This window comes from Ascidiella aspersa, chromosome 4 (genome assembly GCF_963924565.1).
Source record: "Ascidiella aspersa chromosome 4, kaAscAspe10.2, whole genome shotgun sequence".
In the NCBI taxonomy this organism is placed as follows: Eukaryota; Metazoa; Chordata; class Ascidiacea; order Phlebobranchia; family Ascidiidae; genus Ascidiella; species Ascidiella aspersa.
Window position 1 is genome coordinate 32,608,424 of NC_139450.1, and position 24,265 is coordinate 32,632,688.

General features: G+C 35.6%; 1 protein-coding gene across 1 annotated transcript; it reads right to left on the reverse strand.

Moving 5' to 3' along the window:
- Positions 1-3,517: 3,517 nt before the first annotated feature.
- LOC146157555 (sodium- and chloride-dependent GABA transporter 3-like) lies at positions 3,518-19,657 on the reverse strand. Its single transcript, XM_083388251.1, has 12 exons — positions 19,522-19,657; positions 18,913-19,044; positions 13,072-13,309; positions 11,593-11,725; positions 10,874-11,008; positions 10,191-10,294; positions 9,257-9,350; positions 8,092-8,235; positions 6,540-6,668; positions 4,997-5,203; positions 4,029-4,205; positions 3,518-3,574 (listed from the first exon to the last, which is right to left on the reverse strand). Exons 1-12 carry the CDS (start codon positions 19,655-19,657, stop codon positions 3,518-3,520), a joined length of 1,686 nt encoding a protein of 561 aa, XP_083244377.1.
- Positions 19,658-24,265: the final 4,608 nt, after the last annotated feature.

Here is a 24,265-nt window from a genome sequence, read left to right on the forward strand (position 1 = left end):
TAGCCTCTTCTTTTGTAAAAGTGCAACGCTTGTCCGTAATATTATCTTAGTCCAACATACCTAAAACTTAACTTGTGGTCATGTTGGCCCAAGCTTGAACTATTATTCAAAGTAAACTTTGTCCAAAATGTTTATTTACTGAGTTACCAAGTTTGATGAGACAGTCGTGTTATTTTAAGCAGTGCTTTGCTAATCACAGGAAGTTTAGGTTTATTCTGAAAGTGCGTAATCTAGTAAAACAAACGCAATCTATAGTAAAACAAAAGGACAATCTATAGAAAACAAAGTAAAAATGTGATACCAAAGTGTATATTCGTCTCAATTCAAATTTAAACTTTGTGCAGCACACAACATGCATATCGCTGCTAGAGTGAATGGAAAAGCCGGTTCATAAACTAAAATCGTAATGGTGTACAGCGGCCATCTTCTACAGAACCTGTTAGTCACAATTAAGACTGAACCCGGGGCAATCAATTGTAATCAGCGCGTGTGAAATCTACTCGCTGAAAACGCCGCCTCGTGTTCATTGCACTTACTGTTGGTTTTCCAAGTTTCAAGCCTTGTTCTGTTAGAGTTTAAGCCTTTTTATCTGGATCTATATTCTCGAAGTTAAAGAAGACGCAATTAATAAAGATAAGAAACAATCAATACCGAAGGTATGTTTACGATTTTTTAATTACAATTGTATATTCGAAAATTTTGACTTTGAAAAAATTCAAAAACAGCAGTGTTTTGTGTGAAACACACCAATTTTTTTCCCAAATGTTAAGTTCAAATTTCTCCTCAACACTTGTAGTGATTGCATTATATATTAGTGTTCGTAAAATGTACTAATATGCCAAAATGTTACATGTTAAGTAATTACATTTCAAGCTTACCTTACTTGCAAAGTGAAACACTGACAATACTGACAAAACGTTTAAACACTTTTAGAAACAAAAACTCAATCTACCCTACTTATCTTCTGTGGACTGGTGGGTATATTACACAAGTATTTCTACTTTTTTCCAATTTTTTGGTGAGCCAACTTAAATTACTAACTACCAAGTGTATTTTTATTTAAATTAACTGAAAGACACATTGACAAATTTTATTTCATGCCCTGCTATCGAAAGTTTTGTAAACTGACTGTCGGTTAATTTGTTACATTCATACGCTAATTAAAACGGAGTCTAAAATCGCCGTGTAACATTAGTTGCCCTCTAATCTCGACAACACAAGTCATTACGTTTAACTAACGTAGCTTAAATAACGCAATCACACAAAAGTTTTCCGCCGTCCGATACAAATTGCAAATCTCAGATTCAGACACGTCCGATATTATCGTATCGAAGCCGATAACCGATCCAAGCGGTAATATGGGAACTCGTCCGATACTAAAAGGTTGCCTTGATAATATCGATACCGATAACCGATACCTTCGCTAAAAAATATCGCCGACCCTATCCAATACTAAATTAAGTCATTTCCATACATGAACAAGCAAAATACATATAATTGAAACATTTTTAATACGTTTTCGGCTTATTATAGTACTTTGCTTTAGCGTTAGCGATTTTACTTACCTCAAGTTTAGGGGTTCTTAAACTGGGTTCCGTGGGCCCTTAGGGATATGTGGGCTGTGGTACAGGGGCCATAAAGGCATGTTAAAATCTTTGTGTATCAATTTAAAATTGAAATACATTTTTTAATTGAATAAAGTTTAGTTCAAGAAAACGCTTTTGGCCTTTTACTTTAATGTGTTTAAATTTTATTTTAGTTCGACCAAAAACAGCAGTTTTCTTAGGTCAACCTGTTTTATGACGTAAATTTATGACGTGATTTTTTGAAAAATTCTATGTCACCTCGGTCCATCGTTTCGGGTCAGCTCAAAAAAGTTTTAGAATCCCTTTCTCTAGTTTAGTGGTTTTGGACCTGGCGTTGCGACCCCCGGTGGGTCGTTTGCCTTTTCTCTTGGGGTCGCGAAGATGACAAGTAAATACCAATCACTAAAACGGAAATGCCATCTAATTACCATAACAAAATATCTGTTATCATATTAGTGAATGTTGTTGACAGTGATTGTTTAAACCAGGGTTTCTCAACGCGATATTTGGGGGGCCACGGGCATAACTCTCTAGTTAGGTATTGTAAAAAAAGTGTTTAAAAAGTGTTATTTATTTTTAATTTACCAGTTAACTTAATTTTATGTTTTTATTGTGACTGTAAACCTTTCTTGTAAAGTTTTGTAACACATTTTTCTGACACCTGCTTTGACTCGTCAGTAGAATGTTTAAAATAGAATATTGGATTATTTTTATTGCAAAAAGTTTCGTCGCCATTTTAGGCCCATATTCAGCGAGGTTATGCACAGCTTTTTATTAATAAAACGAAAATCAAGAAATTATCTCGAAGAATGTAGTGACATCGCTTGGCTCAAAACAGAGCCGAACATAAAAAAACTTTGGCGAAGTCCAAGAACAAGCTTTGTAATGACTAACTAAGTTATTTAAATTAAAATGACTAATGTGTTAAATTTCTTGATTAATGGCTGTATTGGTTATTGACGTGAAAGAGTAAAACAAGTGAAAAGACTTTAAACACAAAGCTTGTTTTTTATAAGCAGGAGGCCGATAGGGTCGAGACCATTTCAAAGGCCATGAAGCATAAAAGGTTAAGAACCACTGGTTTAAACAGTTGATTAAAAGTTTTAATGCTTATACAGCAGCCAGAAAGAAAGTAGCGAGATGTTATTTTTTTTATATTTTTTGTGCTATTAGGCATACACAAGTGTATTATATGGATCAAATATTTTGGAAGGGGGCCGTTAGTTACATTGGGTTGTTAAAATGGGTCGCGTTATAATAAAGGTTGAAAATCACTGCCCTTGTTGAAAGTATGAACTTGCATAACTACTAAACAATGAGTCAGCAGCTGCAGATTGTTTGTATTGAAAGATATATCTTTTTTTGCATAAAAAGGTATACATTTGAAATGAAAAGCATTACTTTGGCACAACGCACTTAGAAATATTTATACGAAAATTTTCTTGCACGATTGGTAATTTGTGTTACGAAAAATGCTTGGTTGTAAATTTTATGTTTAAATGTTAACTAATTTTGGTTTTTCAGTACAATTAAGGATACTTATATTTACTAATTTTAAAAAATAGGACTTATTAAACCAGATAAGTTTCGATACCTTATGTGTTTATTAGTCTGTACAGTGAATTAAAATTGGCTATTATTTACAACTTATTGTGATAGCCTATACCACAATCTTATTTTTACTCTAAAAATTATTTTAGAGTAAAATTATATTCACTATTGTAACGCCAGAAAATACAGGATACATTTAAAAAATCCGGCTTATACCAATTTAGTCGAAAAAAACTGAAGTTAAAGGAAAAAGCAACGTGAACAAATTACTTGTCCTTTGTGTTTTAACAATTTATACGACTTCGATTTTACATAAAAAGTCCACATAAGTTAAAAGTTGTGTGAAACAAATCAACAGATGAACTTTTTTCGAAATTCCTTTATCGCATCATCGAAAACTCTTCGGGCTTTTTCTCTTCGGAGGTTTTCCGCAAAAGCTTTAAACAGAAAAAAAAGGAAAAGTTAGGAAATCTTAAACTATTTTACTGAAACAACAAAAAAATTAGGAAACCGACAAAAAAATTGTCACTTCTTTAGCATTTTTGCTGCTTTTTTGCACGTATTTGTGAACATAATGATCGTGAGTAAACCAATCTCTATTTCTTAAAATATTCAGTTACAGTGACCGAAATGTGGTAAATATTGTAGGATAGTTAAATTTTATTGGCGGTCAAAGAGAGGAACTTTATCGACAAAGATTATTAATCCCTGTTTTTTAATTGACGTCACAATAGTTAACGGTAACCAACGTTTTCATGACGTCACGAAAAATTAATCCGTATTTTGTGACGTAACAAAAAAGAAAAGCATAATTTTCCACAGTTATATGTGGTTAGAAGAATAGAAATATGGTTAAAAAATCTAGAAGGCTTTAAAATCGATTTTTTTTACCTGACGAAAATCTCCTTTTTCTCTCCAGCAAATATAAAGACGGAAGATTGCGTATCCTGGAATAAGACTGACCGAACTTAAGGTTATAAGGTGGGCAACAACTTGGGACCACTTGGGATAGACGTAACCTTGATAGGTGAGTGGCTTGTGAATAGCAAGGTAGTAGACCGTGATTATCTGTGGGAATATTTAGAGTATGTAGTTAAAAATTATATATATTATTTTTGATAGTACACCGTGATTATCTGTGGGAAATATTTTAAATGTGCAGTTAAAAATTATATATATTAATTTTGGTAGTGGACCGTGGTTATATGTGCTGTAATATTTGTAAGTTATATAGGCCTCAACCGGAACGATATAATTTCATTGTTCACAATTTTCTCACACGTAAATTCGCAAACTAGCAATGCTTTATTTAGGGCATTTGCCCGATATTTTAAGTGAGAAAGAATATTTTTCTTCTATTACATTGTCAAATATTTAGAAGTTTACCTTTTAAAATGAAAAAAAAACTTGTATCGCAAAACATGACCGCAATGCACAAATTACTATGGCATCAGTTAAAAACCGATACCACCCTAGTATCGGACGAGTACCGATACTACTACTTGGCATCGGCATCGGCTCCGATATTATCGGGCATCCCGAATACTTTCCTAATGGAGTAGGGGGCTTTGCTAGAGGACTTGGGGGTTTTATGTAGGGGTTGTTCATGTGTTATTGTTGATGTGTCGGGGTTAAGGGTGTTTGGGGTTTTGTCTGGGGTGTTTATTCGACTAGCTTGGGGTTTCGGGGGTTGTCCCAAAGCTGTAACTGTTTGCATGGATCGAGGCGATGTTTCGACGAAGCGGAAAGATTTAATCGAGTCTTCTGTTCTCGCCATTCTATTGACATTATCTAACGGTTGGCCATGTTGAGATACTAGACACTATTGTGTGCCTAAAGCAAAAAGAGGCAAAACCTACCGAACACATGGCAGGTGCTATGAACTTGCTGGAGATCTTGAGCCACAATCTCCCTTTCTTTTTCCCTATCATATCGATCAGGTCTTCCCAGTATCTGCTGAAACCGTAGCACCACGATATCGCGATGTGCTGGGATCCAACGATAAAGAACAGGCACCATCCCGCCACTGCGTAGTTGTTGTAGATTTCGAACACGTAAACACCGCCCTGGGAAAAATTAAGTGTTGTTGAACGTTTCATTTAATCACTACGAAGCCTGTGGAGCATAATGGTTGGAGGTTGTAGCAAGACTTAATAAGAATACCAAAGCCCATACAGAAGTAGGTAGCATTTTGAACGTTTCGAATAAGTCTTTATTCACTACGAGGCCCCACGTTTAAAAACTCCACTTTTCTTTATATTCTAAGAAGCGTAAAGTACACGAAAATCCATCACGGTTAAAAACCCTTTTTACTTTTCATCTAAAAAGTGTAAAGTATGCGAACAAATGAGAAAAACGTGAACATCCTCGTGGAAATTTGACTGTTGTTGAATGTTACATTTAAGCATAACAAATCCAAACGTTTAAAAATGCTCTTTTTTATTTCGTTTTTAGAAGCGTAAAGTACACGCAAATCCACCACGGCTACAAAAGCGTTTTACTTTATTCTTCTCTGAAGCGTAAAAATGAAAAAACATCAACATCCTCGTAAAAATTTAAGCGTTATATGACGCTACAATTAAGCACCACAAATCCACCACTGTTAAAAACCCTTTTTTACTTTATCCATCCACGAAATGTAAAGCATGTCAAAAAAATTAAAAAAAAAACGTTATCATCCTAGTGGAAGTTGAACCGTTATACGACGTAACGTAAGTTGGGCGCTTTAATTAATCACTTTAAAAAAGCTATGTTTTATCACCGCATTTAAAAAAGCTTCAGTTTCAAGTTAATTTAAAACAGGCGGTGTATTGTCCTTTCTAAACAGAACAACAATTTCCACCAACGTAAAATCATTTTTAAGTCTTTGACAAAATGCCATCTGGTGAACAAACATACTTTTGAAATGTCTCCAAGTACCAGCAGTCACTTGTGTAATAACTCAAATCCAAGTCAAATCTTAAAACAAAGTAAGACTTGACACCTGGACGTAAAAAGTCCCAGTCCAAGTCATCAGTTGCGCAAGTCAATCACTGACATCAAAATAAAACGATAAACTATTAAAATTTATACACTTGTCCGATTATGAGCAATATCTCAACTAAAAAATACCCCAAAACATCATATAACAATCCACTTGTTTATATAATAAATAGCATATTGTTTTGTTAAAAGAAATACTTGTTTTAACCCAAGCCATTTGAACTCAAGCACAAGTCAAAGTCAAAACATTTGACGGTCTAGTCTTTTTTACCAGAACGTCTTAAGACAAGTCAAGATATTTAAAAGCTGTGACTTAAGTGCACTTAAGATAAGTCATTGGGTTATTCACTTAAATCATTACAATACTGTGAACAAGATGTTACTTTCAATACGATTCCAATATTATCTTTAGCATCTCACCTCAGTGACCATTGACAATGAGATGAGCATTATAACTGTGCAGGCGATGGCGTGTATTAGTTTCCTGTATTGTTGTAACCTTGGGAAGTTGTCGTACAGGAAAGCCATAACACTCTCGACGCACACAAACTGTAAAAGATGCACAAAATATGCTTTTGGACCTTAAATATTCTTTATAGGTAAACCTTATGTAACAAGAAATCGAACAACAGTCATTTTCTAGACTGAAATATTCCGCTACGAACGGTTAATACGTGTAATTAAAGTCGGTAGAGATTTTAAATTTTTGGGTCTAAATTTTACCCTATTGTCAAATATAAAAATAATCTTAGCATATTTTCCAACTTTTAGCAAAGGATCTAACCAGGGACGCCGGAGCGATTTCAGGGCAAGGGGGGCGAATTTTTTGGTAAGGGCAACATAGACCGCAGGCGAGCGTAGCGAGCCGAAATATTGGGGGGTCCTCCGCCGGAAAAGTTTTTGCGGCCACGCCCTCTAGATTGGCTTAAAATGGTACCAAAAATCTTTTAACAAATGTCAACCATGTCATTTTACGTTTTTTTTTGCATTTTTCTGTAGCTCAAGCCCTACTCCTTCTTTTGTTCTATTGTTCTCTTTTTTCTAAACAATAGAAAATTTAAGAAACTTTTAGTACTCGGTTTGAGCCAAGTTTCTACTCGGTTTGAGCCAAGTTTCAAAAAATGCGTGTACACCACTGCTTTATGATTTCCGTCGCATAATATTTAACGTTGTGAAAGCAATATATAATTTTTCATGAAAAGGGCACTTTTGCCCCTAATTTAATACTTCGGATTAAATTAAGTGTTTAAATTTGACATTTTGTAATAAAATTGAGCCTATTATCTCAAGTTTTGTACGTAAAACGGTTTTAATGGTTTTTCTTTTTTATATATCAGTCATTTTGTGGATTTGAACTCTTCTCATAATGAAAAAACTCGTTGTCATCACTGCAAAACAGAGACAATTCTGCATTTGTTTTAACAAAGCGTATACCTATTTAATCATGTAACTACAAAAAACAACTTAAAACCCCCAGAAAAAATTTAAACCCCTGCAAAAAAAACTTTAACCCTACTTAAAAAACTTAAGCCTACTAAAAACAGCTTAAACCCCGAAAAAACAATAGCTTAAACCTTGGCAAAAAAATAACTTAAACTTTGCAAAATAAACTATTACCCTGCAAAAAAAACAACTTAAACCCCCCCAAAAAAAACTTAAACCCTACAAAAAATAACTTGGGACCCTACAAAAAATAACTTTGAACCCGCAAAAAAAACATTCTACAAAATAATTAAACATCACAAAAAAAGCTTTAACCCCACAAAAAAAAAAGTTAAACCCTACTAAAAAAAACTTAAACCCCACAAAAAACGACATTAACCCCACAAAAAAACGACAATAACCCCGCAAAAAAAAAAATTAAACTCCGCAAAAAAATAACTTAAGCTCCGCAAAAAAAACCTTACAAAAAACAACAACAAATTAAACTTAAACCCTACAAAAAAACAACTTAAGCCCCGCAAACACCCACCTGCGAATCGAATCCTAGGAAGAGCAGTGTGATGAAGAAGATGGCGCACCAGAGTTGAGGTAGAGGGAGGAGTGAGAGGGTTTCGGGGTAAGCGATGAAAGCCAGGCCTGGACCTGATGAAGCCACAAGGTCCACAGTTGTATTCTGGGAGGGAAGTGATTTTTTTTGTTACTTTTTTCCACAAATGGACGCTAATTTTTTTTTAAAAGCCGCCGAAATTTCGTTCTAACTAAGCGCAAAGAAAGTAGTAGGAATATATTATTACTTAAAAAATAAATGAAATAAACTTTAATAAAAAAAAAATAGGGCCACTCAACAATTTTATGAGTCTGTCCAGCAGCGTTGGTGTTTAGGACAATAATAATTGCAAAAGCTTACTATTAAAAACAAATGCAAAAGTTATGATAAAGCCTCCTGATTTCAAATTGAAAACATTCGAAAGGATTTTTATGAAAGCCAAAGTACCCACCTATTTATTTCTATATATCGTCGCTAAAATTGTTAATGAGCACAAAGGAAATGTCATAAATATAATCATAATTTATTCAAAAAATAAATAAAAACTAAAAGAATTTTTCCGGTATACCCGAGGTCGTCAGTCGGAACCTCACCGTAGGCTACATTTTTCTTGCCTTGTATTCCTTGCATTACAATTCTAAATAGACCGGGTATGAGATATTTACATTTTCATTCTTAAGCAGTGGTTCTCAACCGCGGCCCGAGAGCCGCATGCGGCTCCTAACCGTCTTTTTAGCGGCTCCCATTAAGGTTAAAAAAATAGATAAATTATCAGAAGCATATTTGCGCACGAATTCGCTGTACAACAGCAGGTGTTTTTAGATTTATTGTTTGATTTCGTAATTTTGTGACGTAATCCCTGAAACTTTTCATGCTTCCTAAACAAAAATACTGGATCCACCCCTGCACATAACATACCGCAAACCAAAACAGCTTTCTGAAAAAGCTTGGCTTTTTTAGCAGGAAAATAGAACATTTTAAAGTAAATGGGAAGAGAAACATTTTGCCTTCTTTGATGTGGTTTGTTATTATAATATTAATTAAAATTAATTTTTTAATAAAATTCGGCTCCGATGCTTACAAAGGTTGAGAATCACTGTTCTTAAGTGTTCTGTGTTGAAATCATAATTATGCTAAATCGTTTTACCTGGTATTGCGCCATATAGCCGAGAGTTGAGAAAACTGCAATCCCACTTAACAAGCTTGCACAGCCGTTTAGTATGGCGACGATCACAGAATCCCTGCAAAACATCAATAGGATAACTAGAAAATACGGTGGTGTTTAAGAAACTGATGTAAAACACTAATAGATTTTTAAAAGGATTAATAGATATGCTTAGAAGGATTAATAGATGCTTAGAAGGATTACTAGATGCTTAGAAGTGGTAATGTTTCTTAGTTAAACCAACATGAATATTTAATAGGTACCAAATTTTGTTATGGAAAATACAATTAAATACGTGTTGAATCCTGTAGTTTTGCGATAGCCAGTATAACATTCCACAAAGCCCTAAATGTCAGGACGGGATTAAAACACACAAAAAAGTGAAAGCATTTTTTTGTTTTTAAAGTGGAACGTTGCTGGTAGAATTTTTAAATAGCGTGATCAATGGAATTATACGATATCCATTTTTTGGTTAACCAAGCGTTTATAAGTTTGTGAATTCGTTAAACTTCAAACTGGGAAACAATGTTTTAGGTATTTAGGTTATAACCCATTTTTTAGTTGTTTTAAGTCCCCTTAAAAATTAGAATCAAATCTTGAAGTGCACATTTGGTTCATATCACTTGTTTTGTGTGTTCCCACTGAATCCGATGAGTTGGAATGTGGGATCATAAAATAAAGTACAAGGAGAGCAGATTTTATGCTTAAAAATTTGGCAGTTGTATTGATTGTGACGTCACACACATATGTTAATGTATTGTTTGTTAACAGTGGGCGTACTCGATTAATAAAGCCCAAAGAGCGTTCATTAACTGCCACTGTATTTTTTAAAACATCACCAACCACATACAGTAAGCTACTTATTTTTCAGTAATTAAGACGTATGTCTGTTTTACCACCAACAACTGATTTTTACCTCCAAATATTGTGATGATACGAGTTGTAACTTCCCATCGTTACCAAAACCCCGCAACTTGTTCCATAAGAGTAGAGAACCTGAGTAGCCGCCGCGACCCAAACCTGAACAATGATTATGAGTTATTTCCAGTGTTGTAAAGACTTAAGTCAATAAGTCACTGTTTCAAATGACTTGACTTGACTTGACTTCAATTTAAAATGGCCTAACTTGACTTAAATCGTTTGCAAAAATAACTTGATTTGGATCCAAGTCATTGAGTAAAAATGTAAGTGTTTTCATTTAACAATTTTTTTTATGAAATTCGGCTCATTTATCCTAATCTTTGCACATCAAACATTTTGCTTACTTCATGTTGCATTTTGTGTTCTGTTTTAGTTAATTACTGCTCATAATCGGGAGAATTAATCAGTTTTAATAGCTTAACGTTTAGTTTTTAGGAAAAGGAATTGACTTTTGAAATTGACTTGCTATAATTATGACTTGACTGGGACTCGAGTTCTTTCCAAATGACTTGATTAAAATGACTTGTTAACAACAAAGTTACTGGTACCCTACCATTACCTTGCGGGGCTTTAAATGCACATTTGCAAATACCTGTGGTAATCATTTACTCTTTAAACTTGGAGCGCCGATAGAGAAGGTTGAAATTACTGTTTTTAAGGTTAAAAGGTGTCACTTACGTCTGGGTTGATAAGTTTTGCCATATCTGGAATAAGAAAGTACTTTAAACCCTCTCCTGCGCCATCCAGCGTTAAACCACGCACCATTATGACGCCGATCAGAAAGAAGGGGGCTGTGGCTGTGACGTAGACAATCTGCAACAATACGTATTGTAAATACAAAATACAAAGTTTTAACCATTCACAAAAATCAATGCACTGAATTTGAATTTGAATGGATTTTCTGTTGAGTATTTTGTTAAGTTAAATGTGGTGGCTTATTTAGTCGCATGTTGCCTAGTTTCATGTGCTTGTTGCAAATTGCTATTTGACAGTTGACACAAGCAAAACAATGCAATTATTAAGTATTTTGAGACACAATTGATCACTTTAATACCATTATAATATTTTAATTGCCACTGTTAAAAAGGCTGATCAAGGAATTAGTTTAAACTTAATAACACAATAACAAATTAAAGAAACATATTATATTCGCGGCTTGTGGTTATAGTTAGGAATACCGTTGTGGGCATAGGTTTACTACCTTAGCTGTCCAACCGATTTCTAAAACGGCGCAATTGATCACATTTATGCTCACAAATATATTGAAATCGACACCTTAAAATGCTGCTCAACACAACAATTTAAACCAAGACTAACAAAAACATATCAAAGAAACATATTATGTTCTCGGCCTTTGGTTATATTCAGGAACATTGTTGCAAGCCCAGGTTTTTTACCTTTGCTGTCCACCCGATTCCTTTAAAAGTGCAGAGGTACATTCCAACCCAGAGCACGACAAGATAAAGCACAAGATCTCCTTTAAGTTTACCTGGTTCTTCGATACTTGAGGTAACACTTAAAACCTCCCGCCTGCAAAAAACACAAATTAGAAACTACAGAGTTGACTTGAGGCGATGATTCAGTGACATGACTTGGTGCATTTAAGTCGCTGTTTTTAAATGACTGGGCATGACATAATGTGGGTTGAGATAAGATGTCTGCTTGTGTGTTGGATTTTGTTATTGCACATAATTATTTGGAAAATTTGTATGTTTATAGTTTATTTTTATGTCAATGACTTGACTTTAAATTCATTTGCTTTAACAACGGCATTACTAGGAATTGACTTGGCAAATTATGGCTCAGACTGGAAGTCAAGTCATTTCAAAATCACTTGTTTACAACACTGCGGAGTTGGGTAGGAATGTTCGATAGTATCGGATCAGAGTCGATACCCGATCCTAGCGAAGTGGTAGTATCGGTACTTGTCCGATACTGGACTCGTAGCAGTGCCGATCCGAAACCATATTTATCCAGGCATTTCAGCCAGGAAAATTGCGATCAAACCAAGCGTTTCAAGGTTTAAGATGTACTTTTATTTATAAAATGGGTTTCGTAACTATTTGTTTTTTGTTTAAACCAAAAAACGTTACATTCGAACGTTTTTCTCTTTTATTTGTGTACACTATGCACGAATCTGCAATGTAGCTTGATAATGAATTACAAAGCCAAAAGGCCAAGTAGATCGACATCATCTTGATTGAGACCTTTCGATACGAGCTTGTATCATCTTCAGTTAATGACTGAAAGATGACTGAACATTAACTGAAGATGATACAAGTTCGTATTTAAACGTCGTAATTTATCTATACTCGACCTTTTTGGCTTTCAATTCTTTATTATCGAGGTATTTTCAGTTTCGCTTATTTGACAATGTAGAATAACGCCATTAATATTTATACGTACAGTGGGCATTTAACCTAAACTATTGGTGATCTCTATCGAAACAAAGAGAAATGGGGCATGCCTAGCTTTAAAGAAGTGTGGTAGAAAATTTTTTTTGCCAATAATGTGTTTACTTGAGGAGCGAGTATCTTGCAATTAACCTGGTTGAAACCCGTGTTAGTAATTTTTCATTTTCGCTTAATATTGCAAAATATCGACTTGAATTTTATTGCTTTTTAAATTAGCTAATTAAATACATGAACATTTATTTCCTACTAGCCCAACAGAACAAAGATACCAAGAAATTAACTATAATTTGGTTTAAACCGCACTCAATAGGAAAATTATACTTTACAACAATTATTTGTGCTCTTTACTCAATTTCAATCTAATCTGTGTCCTATCGCATATCTCTCCGTATTATTTAACAATCCATTTTTCCTAATTTACTTAAACGCAAACCGAATGTTTAAACCGGAACTTTTACTCACATCCAGTATTCGGTTGCCGAGGAAACCGTTTCGTTCGATGACGTCACGTTGCTACTTCCGGTTCCGTTGCTAAGCGACCGACTAGTGACGCAATGCTCGGTGTTCCAAGGGTTGTGGCAAGTCGACCAGGGCAACTCGGACTGGAAGCTATTGACCAAGTACTTGACACTCCAGGTGAGAATGACCGGGTAGTTGACAGTGTTGTGGAACATTACGACCGTCTCGGCGAAGGCGATGCCTGTAGGGAAACGATTACTTGGTCAGACTACATTCCGCCAACCCCTCAATTTAGTGAAGCGAGACACAAAAATGACTGTTCTGGCATAACCGAAAGACCGAGGTGTTTTTGGGCGAGAGTAAAACACACGGTATATAAGCGGGCATAGGGAGAAGTAGATAAATTACGACCATCTCGGCAAAGGCGATGCCTGCAGGTGAGACGGTTACTTGGTCAGACTGTAGTCGGCTAGATCAGTGGTCTCCAACCTGTGGGTCGCGACCCCAAGTGCGGTCGCCTAAAATTTGAAGGGTCGCCATAATGGCATAACTCATAATATTCCTACTGTTTTAGTACGATTTACGTATTTAGTTTTCTTTACGATGACGTCACACTGATAAACGTGAGTGAGTGCATAAGTGAGGTGATCTTTTGTTTCTTCTACATAAAATTGCTATTTTTGGTCTTATAAGAGCTGCCGAGTCAATGTGATGCAATCAACGTACCTTACTCTGTCTAACTATGTTATTGAAATACTCATTCCGTTTAAAAAGGCATGACACGCGGTTTTGCTTATGCAAAGTGAAGCCGCGGTTGCAAAAACTAGTGGATAATGTGCAGGCGCCACCATCGCTGTTAAAACAAATTTACATTTTTGTGAAATTAAAAACAATTTTTTTTTTTCAATTTACTGTTAAAATAAATTAACTAAAACTTTCTAAAGGCAATCCCAAATCATTTTGGTGCACATGTGTAGCCTCAGTTCTCTGGAATTGTGTATCATTCATGCATATTTATCTGTGTTACTTAGTTCCAGTTCTCTGGAATTGTGTATCATTCATGCATATTTATCTGTGTTACTTAGTTCCAGCATTAATTAAAATAAAATATTCTTATCTGAAAAAAATGGGGTCGCAATGTAAATTCTAAATTCATTTTATTCAAATTGGGGTCCATTGTTAAAAAGGTTTAAGACCACTGATGAAACCCTATAGTGCATGTTCGGGAATTTGAGATGTCAACCCGCAGCGCCGCGTAAATAAATCTTAAACATTTTGCCGCGCCGTGCCGCATACCACATGCGAAATTTCTGTCAAAGTTTCCTTTTAGTTAGTTGAAGTGAAAAAGCGAGCCGGTTACCCATGGATGTTTCATCACTAAAAAGTAAGCCGTTGTCCGTACTTTGATGTTTGAAATAGCTTTCTAGGTGTTTGTAGTGTTTCTATTATAAGGATTGGAATGTATTACTTTTAATGCTCGAATTTTGCGGGCAGCATAGCGTAAGATTTCGAAAATTGGTCACGCATCTTAAGCTAATGCGAAACCAAAATCAAACGCCGTTTTCAGTTTCTTGTCTGGTCGACCGTAAACGCAGGATTTTTTTCTCTATCGTTATTCGTCCGGGTTGAACAAACCACGTCCCTCGCCATGTTTTCGTGATGAAGATAAAGTACAGATGACGTGTTGTCGAGTGTAATTCTAAACTAAATTCTGATAAAAGTTCGACAAAAAATTTTATATCCGGCCCGCTATCGTAAATTTCAACAGTTATTCTTCCCTTTATAAAAAAAGTTTTGCCTTCCCTGGTTCAGTGGCGTAGCCAGCCGAAAATTTTTGGGGGGGGCAAAAAGTTGGATTTTTTTGTTTAGCTTTTGTCATTGTATTAACTGCCGTAACGAACACAAATAACAATGCTAGCAAACCGTTTCGAGCAGCAACTGACTGAGTGCTAACGCAATACTAAAAAACAGTGAAAGAGAAAAAACTGTCTAAGTCTAAGTGGTAAAACTACATTAATGTATAGCAAACGTTATATTAACTACACCGTTTGTGACGTAACAATTGAAGGTTTGGCATGTCTGTGATCGACTGTTGTGATACTACTCATAAATGCTATAAAACAAATTATTAAAAGTAAAATATTTATAAAATTTTTTTTTGGGGGGGGCATGGCCCCTCAGCCCCCCCTGGCTACGCCTATGCCCTGGTTTAGGGCTGGCGTCAGAATCCTTTTTCCCCAAAGAGAGACCGTCAATTTTAGGTTGTTATTCCGTAAGAGCCATATAATATTCTTTGCCATCTAGTTTAGTGCGGTAAATATTGTGATTTGAGTAGGGCCATTTATTTTGTTCATATTTAAATAACAGAACGTAATGAGCGCGAAAAAAACAGTTGCTAATTTACGACAAAACCTCATGTTACTGAGTACCTTATATTACTGAGTGCAATGGTGCACGCTGTGACTGTCTAACGCGAAAAAAAAATTATTAGGTTGTTGAAATAGGTAAAACCTACTGTGTCAAAAGGGGATATGGTCGTCTTAACAATTAGAACAATTATATTAAGAAGTAACACCTTAAATTTACTTTCTTCTTAAATTACAAGCCATGTGGCGTCATCAAAAAGTCATATATGGTCCACGATAGTAGACATGTTTGCGTGGTCTAATCCTCATACATACTTGGCACGTCAGTAAAAAAGGTCGCACAACCCAGATCTAGGCTGTATAGTGCCGGGAAACGTTTTAAATACTTTAGGCTTTTAATTTTTGCCCTATTGCTGAAAAGCAGTTTATGTGTACCAGTTAAAGTGGAACAAAACTTCTGTTCAGCGTTCAATCCAATTATGTTCTTAATCCCTTGTAGTGCATAGGGTGCTTAAAGGTTTACAACCATTGACTATTGCAGGCAGGCGTATAGGAAAACTTTTGAGATTCAGGCCAATTTTTTTTTAAATTGGTTAAGCCTACTGGATGAATTTAAAAACAATATTTTTTTTTAGATTTATTTTTTTCTTTTGTCTTTATTCTTACTTAATTTGAAAAAAATGCGTTAAGTTTTGAGTAACTTAATGCTATTTACCAAACTGCGAGTAGATATCTAAAAGTGAAAAGACAAACCAATGTTTAAAATAGCAGGACTATCAAAGCCCATATAGAAGTAGGTAACATCTAAAACATCAGATGTCTAACAACAAAGGAACGTTGTGTTTTGTGTCAGTAACCCAGAACATTTCCGTATAATTCACAAAAAAAACAGTAAACAACAAAATTATTGAGCGGTCATATTTCCGCCTTGTTGGGAAGACGGTAGAGTAATCACGCTGGCTTCCTTTAATTTCCGGAGCTTTCTCAGAACAGCCGACATAACATTTGTAAACTGTAACTCGACTTGTTTATAGTAAACACCAAACAGCATCATATTATACAGTTAAATAACATCGGCTATTTTTCCAAAGGTCTGAAAACGGAAAGACCTAACACAGGGGTCGGGAACCTATGGCTCGCGATCCATATATGGCTCTTTTTGTGACGCAATATAGCTCTTTTAATGAAGGCATCTTGCTGGAAAATAAATCTAAGCTATCATTTTTTAGCATGATTTGAGTAAAACTGCACTCGGCCGGCGATTTCGAATCCTAATTTTATTTTGGGGCTGTTATCCTGTTTTATGGAATCTGCTTATATTCAAAAGGTCCTGTTCTTCCGTCGGGACTCCGTAGTGCAAACTGAGCTAATTAATTATATTAAGTGCTTATTAAGTGCTGTCTTTTAAATCCGTGGTCGGCAAACGCCGGTCCGCGAGGAGTTGGTTACCGGTCCGTAGCAGGGTTGTAAGATTAAAATTTAGTTAAAAAACGAACTTAAATATCCTTATTTTGAGAAGCTGGTAAGAATATAGGAATTGTTAATTATGTTATACCAGTGTAATTTAAGAAAAAAACGTAAATGCCTAAAAGTTTTATTAAAATGAGCCGCGGGCTGGGTTAAACTAAATTGTTTGGCTGGCCGGATGCCGCTCGCGGGTTTCAGTAAGTTCAATAATTCTTAGATGTGAGCATCTCTTTGCGGCAAAGCAAGCATAAAGTTCGCATTGAAAGTTGTGATAACTTTCCTGGACATTTGTTGTTTTTTCAAGGCTGGTCCGCGACAAATTTTTTGTTTTAAACCGGTCCGCAGTGCAAAAAAGGTTGCCGACCCCTGTTTTAAATGAAAACAAAATAAATGCCCTGTTAAAATTGCTAGTTTTTCCAACCTATAACTAGATGTAGAAAAGTAATAGATGGCTCTCATGGAAATAAAACCAAGAATACTTGGCATTTATGGCTCCCTGAGCTAGAAAGGTTCCCGACCCCTGATCTCACATGTAGATATAAACGAATGGTTTGATATTTTTAAGTAGATTCCAGTATTGTGTTCCAATAGTGTAAATTCCATTTTTAAGATGACAAGAGAGTAGTGATTTCCGTCTTTGCGCATTTTATTCTGATATCGACGACCGAAATTTTCGGCATAAAGTACTGCGTTCCGATCCAAAACCACATGACGTTTTTTTTTTTTTTTTTTTTTTTTTTTCTTTTTTTTATATAAAGGTAAAACAACCGAACTACGTGAAATTGAAACTTGCAATAGTAGTGACTTCTGTTTTTTCGGCCCAAATTTGCTTTGAAAGTTAACTGCTTCATAACGTTATTAATCTTGGTTGGCGTATTTGTATATTTCAAACGATTAACTGTTTGCTAAAGAATTTACAAATACAGTGGCGCTCCGTGTGTTAATGACCAGTTGTATTGTTAGGTATTTTACCCCTCTTTTTGGGACGATTTTATCAGGTAGATAGTTCAGGGTGGTCCAAACCCCAATTTGTCAAATACGCATTTTTTTCGCGCTTCACTACGCACAAGTTCGACGAGAGCAGCAAGTTTCTGGGGCTTACATGTGTTTCGACGTTACTTTTTGGCGAAACTTTGTGGCGTCATCTTTAAACAATTCATGCCCCGACCAAACGAAAATCATTGATCGGCTACTGGCACGCATGTAACACTTTATGTGGCCCGCGATGCTTTTAACCTTGGACCACCCTGAGATAGTTCATACAGCTTGTAAAAAAGCTATTTTTATTTTTACATGGATCTGTATTTGGCGTCTACGTAAAAAATCTATTTTTTATGTTCAAATAGATTAGTGTATAAGTATATGTCTCCTTGGCATAATTTTAGCAACCAGATTTGTTTTTAAATTTTCCAAATGAGATTCGAATAATAACTACTCATCGGGAGAAAACTTGAATCTGAATTCGAATAACAATTTCCCGACCTATTCAAATATAATTTTCTTTGATCTTTGACATTTTATTGTGGTACCAATACCAAATGACGTCATTTCTTAGTTGAAACAAGCAGCATAAATATTCATGAAACGTTTAAAGCTAATATATATTTCTTTAACTTATTAGGTTGAAAGGAAGATCAGTTGCCTTCAGTTGTTAACCCATTTTATTGTTAAATTTACCTTTTAAAGTAGAAACAACTTCGTAAAATTGAACATTATGGCTTTATAACCCTATATTAATCAGGTATTGGGACGGCACTGAATGATTCGGGCGAATACCGATACTATCACTTGGCACCGGCGATCGGCATTATCAGACATATCAATTATGATTAACGTTATGCCTCATAGCAACATTGTTAGAATGATTTGTTTGTCCAAGTATGCTTTAAGTAAAAAAACTAATTTTGCATTATCAGACATCTAGCCTATATTTTGATTTAAGCTATGCCTGGTAGCAACATTTTTAGAATGATTTATTTGTCCAAGTGTGAAGTAAAAATACTTATTTTACCTTTAAACAGAGGCACCGACCCCCAGCTTTTCGTGATTCCCTTGCGAAACTTTTGTCCGAGGGAAGTTTCCAGAATCACAGTTGGAACGGCCAGCGTAGCGGCAAAGAACAAGTATGGAATGAGGAAGGCTCCTAAGAACACAATCATTATGAAAGTAAGATATGTTATAGTTTAATTTTGTTATCATTTCGGTACCAGTACCACCCTATAATTATACAAGCACTGAATTGGTATAATGTGATACATCGGCTTCGATACTATAAAAGATTTTGACAGAGATTATTAAGCTTGGCGTCTTTGTGGCAACGATACCACCACAGTATCGGACGATTGCCAAAATAATATTGATATTTAATTTCGTTGCATATGGGGATCTAAGCCTGTTCCAACACTTCCAGTTGTTGATATTTTATTTATATTACAAGATCCAAAAAGAACCACAGAGGTATATTGATGTCGAACAGCTTGATTTATTTAATTTTTTAATTTTTTAAATAAACTTAGACATTGTTTACCTCTATGGTTCTTTTCGAATCTAGTTTCGGACGAGTGGCGATACTACCTGTTGGTATCGGTTATCCGATATTATCGGACAAACGTGTACTTACCACCGCCATTCTTGAAGCAAAGGTAGGGAAATCGCCAAACATTTCCCAAGCCCACCGACATGCCGGCTGTGGCAAAAACAAAGTCGATAGACCGCTTCCACCTTGGCCTTGGCGCAAGTGTTATCTCCTCACCCATGATTGCCTATTGTCAGCAAATTACAAAACTTTATTGAAGCTATCACTTTTTCAGTGGTCTGAAAAATCAATCTTTGTAAATAGCCGTATTTGTCTAATGCTAAATAGGGTTATCGGGTGTCACTAACTAAAGACAAATTGCATTGTATTCTCGACAAGCTTTCGCACAACTGTGCTTCATCAGGTCAAAGTATAAATACTTTTCACCGTTGTGCGAAAGTTTGTCGAGAATTCAATACTATTTGTTTTGAAAAATATATGTATATTTAAATAACTGTACTCCATAGGAGTGGTATTAAAGAGCCGATAGACACATAAACTTTCTGTTTTTGCTATAAATAACTAGGCAAGGTTTAATCAAGGGGGGCATAAGGCCATGGTTTTGCTAATTAACGCAACTGTTTAAGAACAAAATTAATTTGTTGGGATATTAGAAAACCAACATGTTCAAGAACAGTACAATTGCGTTTATTAGTCATGTTATATTACGGCATATTCAAGCACCTACTTCTCAATTTGTAAACTTTTGCTCGAGGCAAACAAATTTTAACTGTACTCAACACTGCATGACTAGTTAAGTCTTACTCGGGCGATTTAGATATTTATCGACGCTTGTGCTATAGATATTATCAAGTCTGCAGCTATCTCAAAATCAAAGTAAAGGGTATGTGGCCATAATGCGAATATCTCATGTATGGATCATATGAAATATTGCAGTGGAATGCATTTGTAAAGGGCGGGTAACTCTTTTTACATGCAATGGCGACGCAGAAATGTATACGTTTTTTCGTACTTGTCTAACAATTATGTTTATGGCGTTTGATTAGGTGAACAAATCTTGTTTTTGACGTCGTGTTTAATAATTTTGTTTTTTTGACCATTACCAGCCCTAACTCGGCGTGTCTTTTCAGTAGAAAAAAAACGATGGCCATTTTACGATCTCACATGACCCTTTTGCAGAATTCGATAAGAATGTTTTTAGACATTTGAATTTTCTGTAATGGCATATTTCCCAACCTAACAATTTAATGAAAAAAATTGTACAAAATTTTACTGGCCTAAAATGCATCTTTGGTCAACATTTTGATCAGTTTAGTTTTGGACTTACGAATGAACATATGTAGGCTACTTTCTTTTCTAATAATACGTCATAAACTCACAATAATTGTTTATCTTCAATTAGAACAACTCTAATTGTTTTAATTTGTAATAAACTATACCACGGACTGCGATGTAGAATCCTGACTTTAAACAACTTAATTTTTGTTTTGAAAATCACTATAAAATAATTGCGGAATCTAACTCAACCAGAAGGGTTTATGTTAAATTTTAAATTTTTTCTGATCCTGAAACAGTGTAATATATTCAATTTTACAACATTCGCGGTTGCTACCACAAAACCCACTACTTGCATTTCGGTTTTTCTACTGTCTTACCATTCATGTCAAACTGCCTGAAGCGACTAAAACATGGATCTGATAAAGTCGGCCAAAACAACTATTCATCAGCCTCAGGAAAAAAAACAGGAAAGATGCTCCATTGTCTGTGTATACTTGCCACAGTTTCGCTTTGCAAAAAAAGGCTGATGTGCGGAAACTCTCGGCCGGAAAAATGCCATTACTTACTTTCTCTGGTGCCGTAACGGACTTGTGAATATAGGAAAGTGAGTGCAGTCGGGCGCGTAGCGTGTCCGTTTCACAGGATCAGCAAGCCAAATCACATGTTTAGCAACCCAAACTACCTAGACCAGGACTTCTTAAACTGGGGTCCATGGACCCCTTGGGTGTAGGTGAACTAGTTTCAGGGGGTCCAATGAAGGCCTAATTCAACTATTAGCGTATCAATTTTTCAACGAAAAAAAAAAAATAGGCTATGTATATTTTTTTTTTACGTTTCGTGTATTCTAGACGCTGAAAACGGCGATTATTAGGAGCTTACGGCTGTTTAAAATTGTCTGTTCGACGTTAGAAAAAGGCACCCCAATGACGCATTCAAAACACCCCATTGACGCATTCAAGTCACGTGATTTCAATTGCGCGCGAAAAGCTATGAATTTGCGGTTTTAGAACAGCCTTTGTGACGTATCAATCACAAACTGTTGCACTTCGTTGTCAGTTGAAATGTTAAAGTACAATATCAGGGAATTCTAGAACTTTGGGTTTTTAATCTAGAATAACGAATCCAGAATATTGAATCCTAGTATATTTTTATTAAAGTATATAACTTAGATTTTATTCGGGGGACTAATGCTGGACTATTACGCTGTGCATAACCTCGCTGAATATCGGCCTAAAGTTGACCTTAAGTAACCCTACAGCGTATTTCGTCCGAGACCCGCAAGTTTCACGGGGAAAGTTACTTTTGCAATATAATGCAGTTAAGGAAATTGCGAACTCCGCACCTGGCATTACACTTTAGCCGCTCGCCCAATAACGTTTGATTGGCGATTAATTATTAAGCGAAGTTTTTAGCGAAACGCGAAGTAATTGGTCGCCCGAAAACGCTGACACTGCTTTACCAGGCTACATTTAAAGCCATCACTATAAATGTGTCGCCGCAGCGATAGGCCTTATTTAAACTTGCCACTCGCGTACAGACTTGGACAACTAGATAATTCTAGTTTTCTAATTCATTGAATTAGAGCAAAATGTGGCTTATTCTAATTCTAAACTTATTTGGATTTTACCAAAAATGCTACTTTGTCCAACGGCATTTTCAGTCTCTCAGTTCAAAAACAGAATTTTAATTAAATGTTTTTGGTTGGAACGACTTGTATGTAACTTTTACTGTCTAAAAAGCATAAAAATTAGCACACACATATTTACCATTCACGTTCTTATAAGAATAAATTGCGATTAAATTAAATTGGTCTTAAAAAATAACAAATTCTAATTGAAATTTGATTTTTTAGGAATTCGGTAATTCTAATTCTAATTCTAATCCAATCTTAAAAAGATAAAATAAATCTAGTTGTCCAAGTCTGCTCGCATATGCGTAACCTGGGCGGTAAACCTTTAAATTATATTGGTTCCAATTACCCGAAATAAACGGCAGAATTGGATACGAAGCCCATTTGGATTTGGTAATATTGGTCGTTTTATTTCGCCGATTGTAAAAAGCGTGCAATGACTCTGTTTGTTACAACTGCGACGGCCGAGCGCTCCTTTTCGAGATTATGGCTAAAAAACGTTTAATAGAGCGACCTGCGGCAATAGCGCTTGACCGGCTTAACGCTAATAAACGTACACTGGGATATTAACTACTTCGTGGATGATATTATACAGGAGTTCATACAAAAAAACGAGAAGAATAAATTAAATTTGTTCAAAATGCACATTTGCTGTAGTTTACACGCGTCGTTTTTTTCGTTTTACAAACAAAATATATATTCGTTATCAGGCGTGTTTGAGATTGCTTGACCGTATGACAGGCGAACTGCTAAATGAAACAACGATAATGTGCGGTGATTAAGCGTTGGCGGCGATAAGAACCGACATGTTTTCAATGCCAGGTGCAATGTTGCCGATGTAACATCACAGTAATTAGGGTTTTAGTTTTTTGATCATTCATTAACTTGGATTTTTTTATTAACTGAGGTTTTAAAGACTCCTAGACACCGCCCCCCCCCCCCCCCCCTCCACACACGCACGCACGCACGACGCCCCCGATTTCAGTGTATTGTAACTTACCTGGAAAGGCCTTAAGCTTAACTTTTGTACTACATAATTTCTGTTTTGCTTTTTTCTTTTTCTTAAATTAGATATTTACCGATTTTTAATCAATGCAGCAAACCACATTTTCATCTATTTAACTGGTATCATTGAAATAAAACTAATATATTTTCTGTCTCAATTTGTGCACGTGAAACAATTTGCTTGCTACATGATTTTTGGTGCTTTTAGATGAGATGTTGCTCAAATCGGACGAGTTTCCAAATTTTAATAGTTAAACTATATCTTTTGTTTTATGCCTATGACTTGATATGATGTGCTCTAATAATAACTTGATCTGAAACTTAATTTGTGATTTTTTGCAACAGACCCGACTTCAAATTTGCTATGGCCAGTATAAGCGAGGTTGTTTGAGCCTCATCTTAACTTTTCTAGCCTGACCTTGCTTGCATAATGCATCTACTGATACGATATACGCAGTCTACAGCAGGGGTTCTTAAACTTTTTTTACCGCGGATCCCTACAATTTTTTGGGGGCCTTGTGTGGACCAAGCTAGGGGAAAAAAATTCAAAAATGACGTCATGATTTGGCGTCACAATACAAATGAAATTTATAAATCTGCTGATTTCGGTCCAAAAATGTGAAAGTAAAATAGAGTCTAAATACATACAGTGCAAAACCGTTTTATTAGTAATTAAACTGTTTTCTTCGATAAAATGCTAACTTTTAAAATATACACGACTATTTAAATTATAGGCCTTCATGGACCCCCTAAAACTAGTTCACGGACCCCCAAGGGGTACAGCGCAAATCTGACCCAATCTAAACATTTCTTGAGCAAGATACAGTATCTCTCTACAAAATTTATGAATTATTCTTATCAGGAAAGTAAAGCAGAAGATGCAGAGAAGAAGCGAGTGTGGGAAGCAACTCTGGC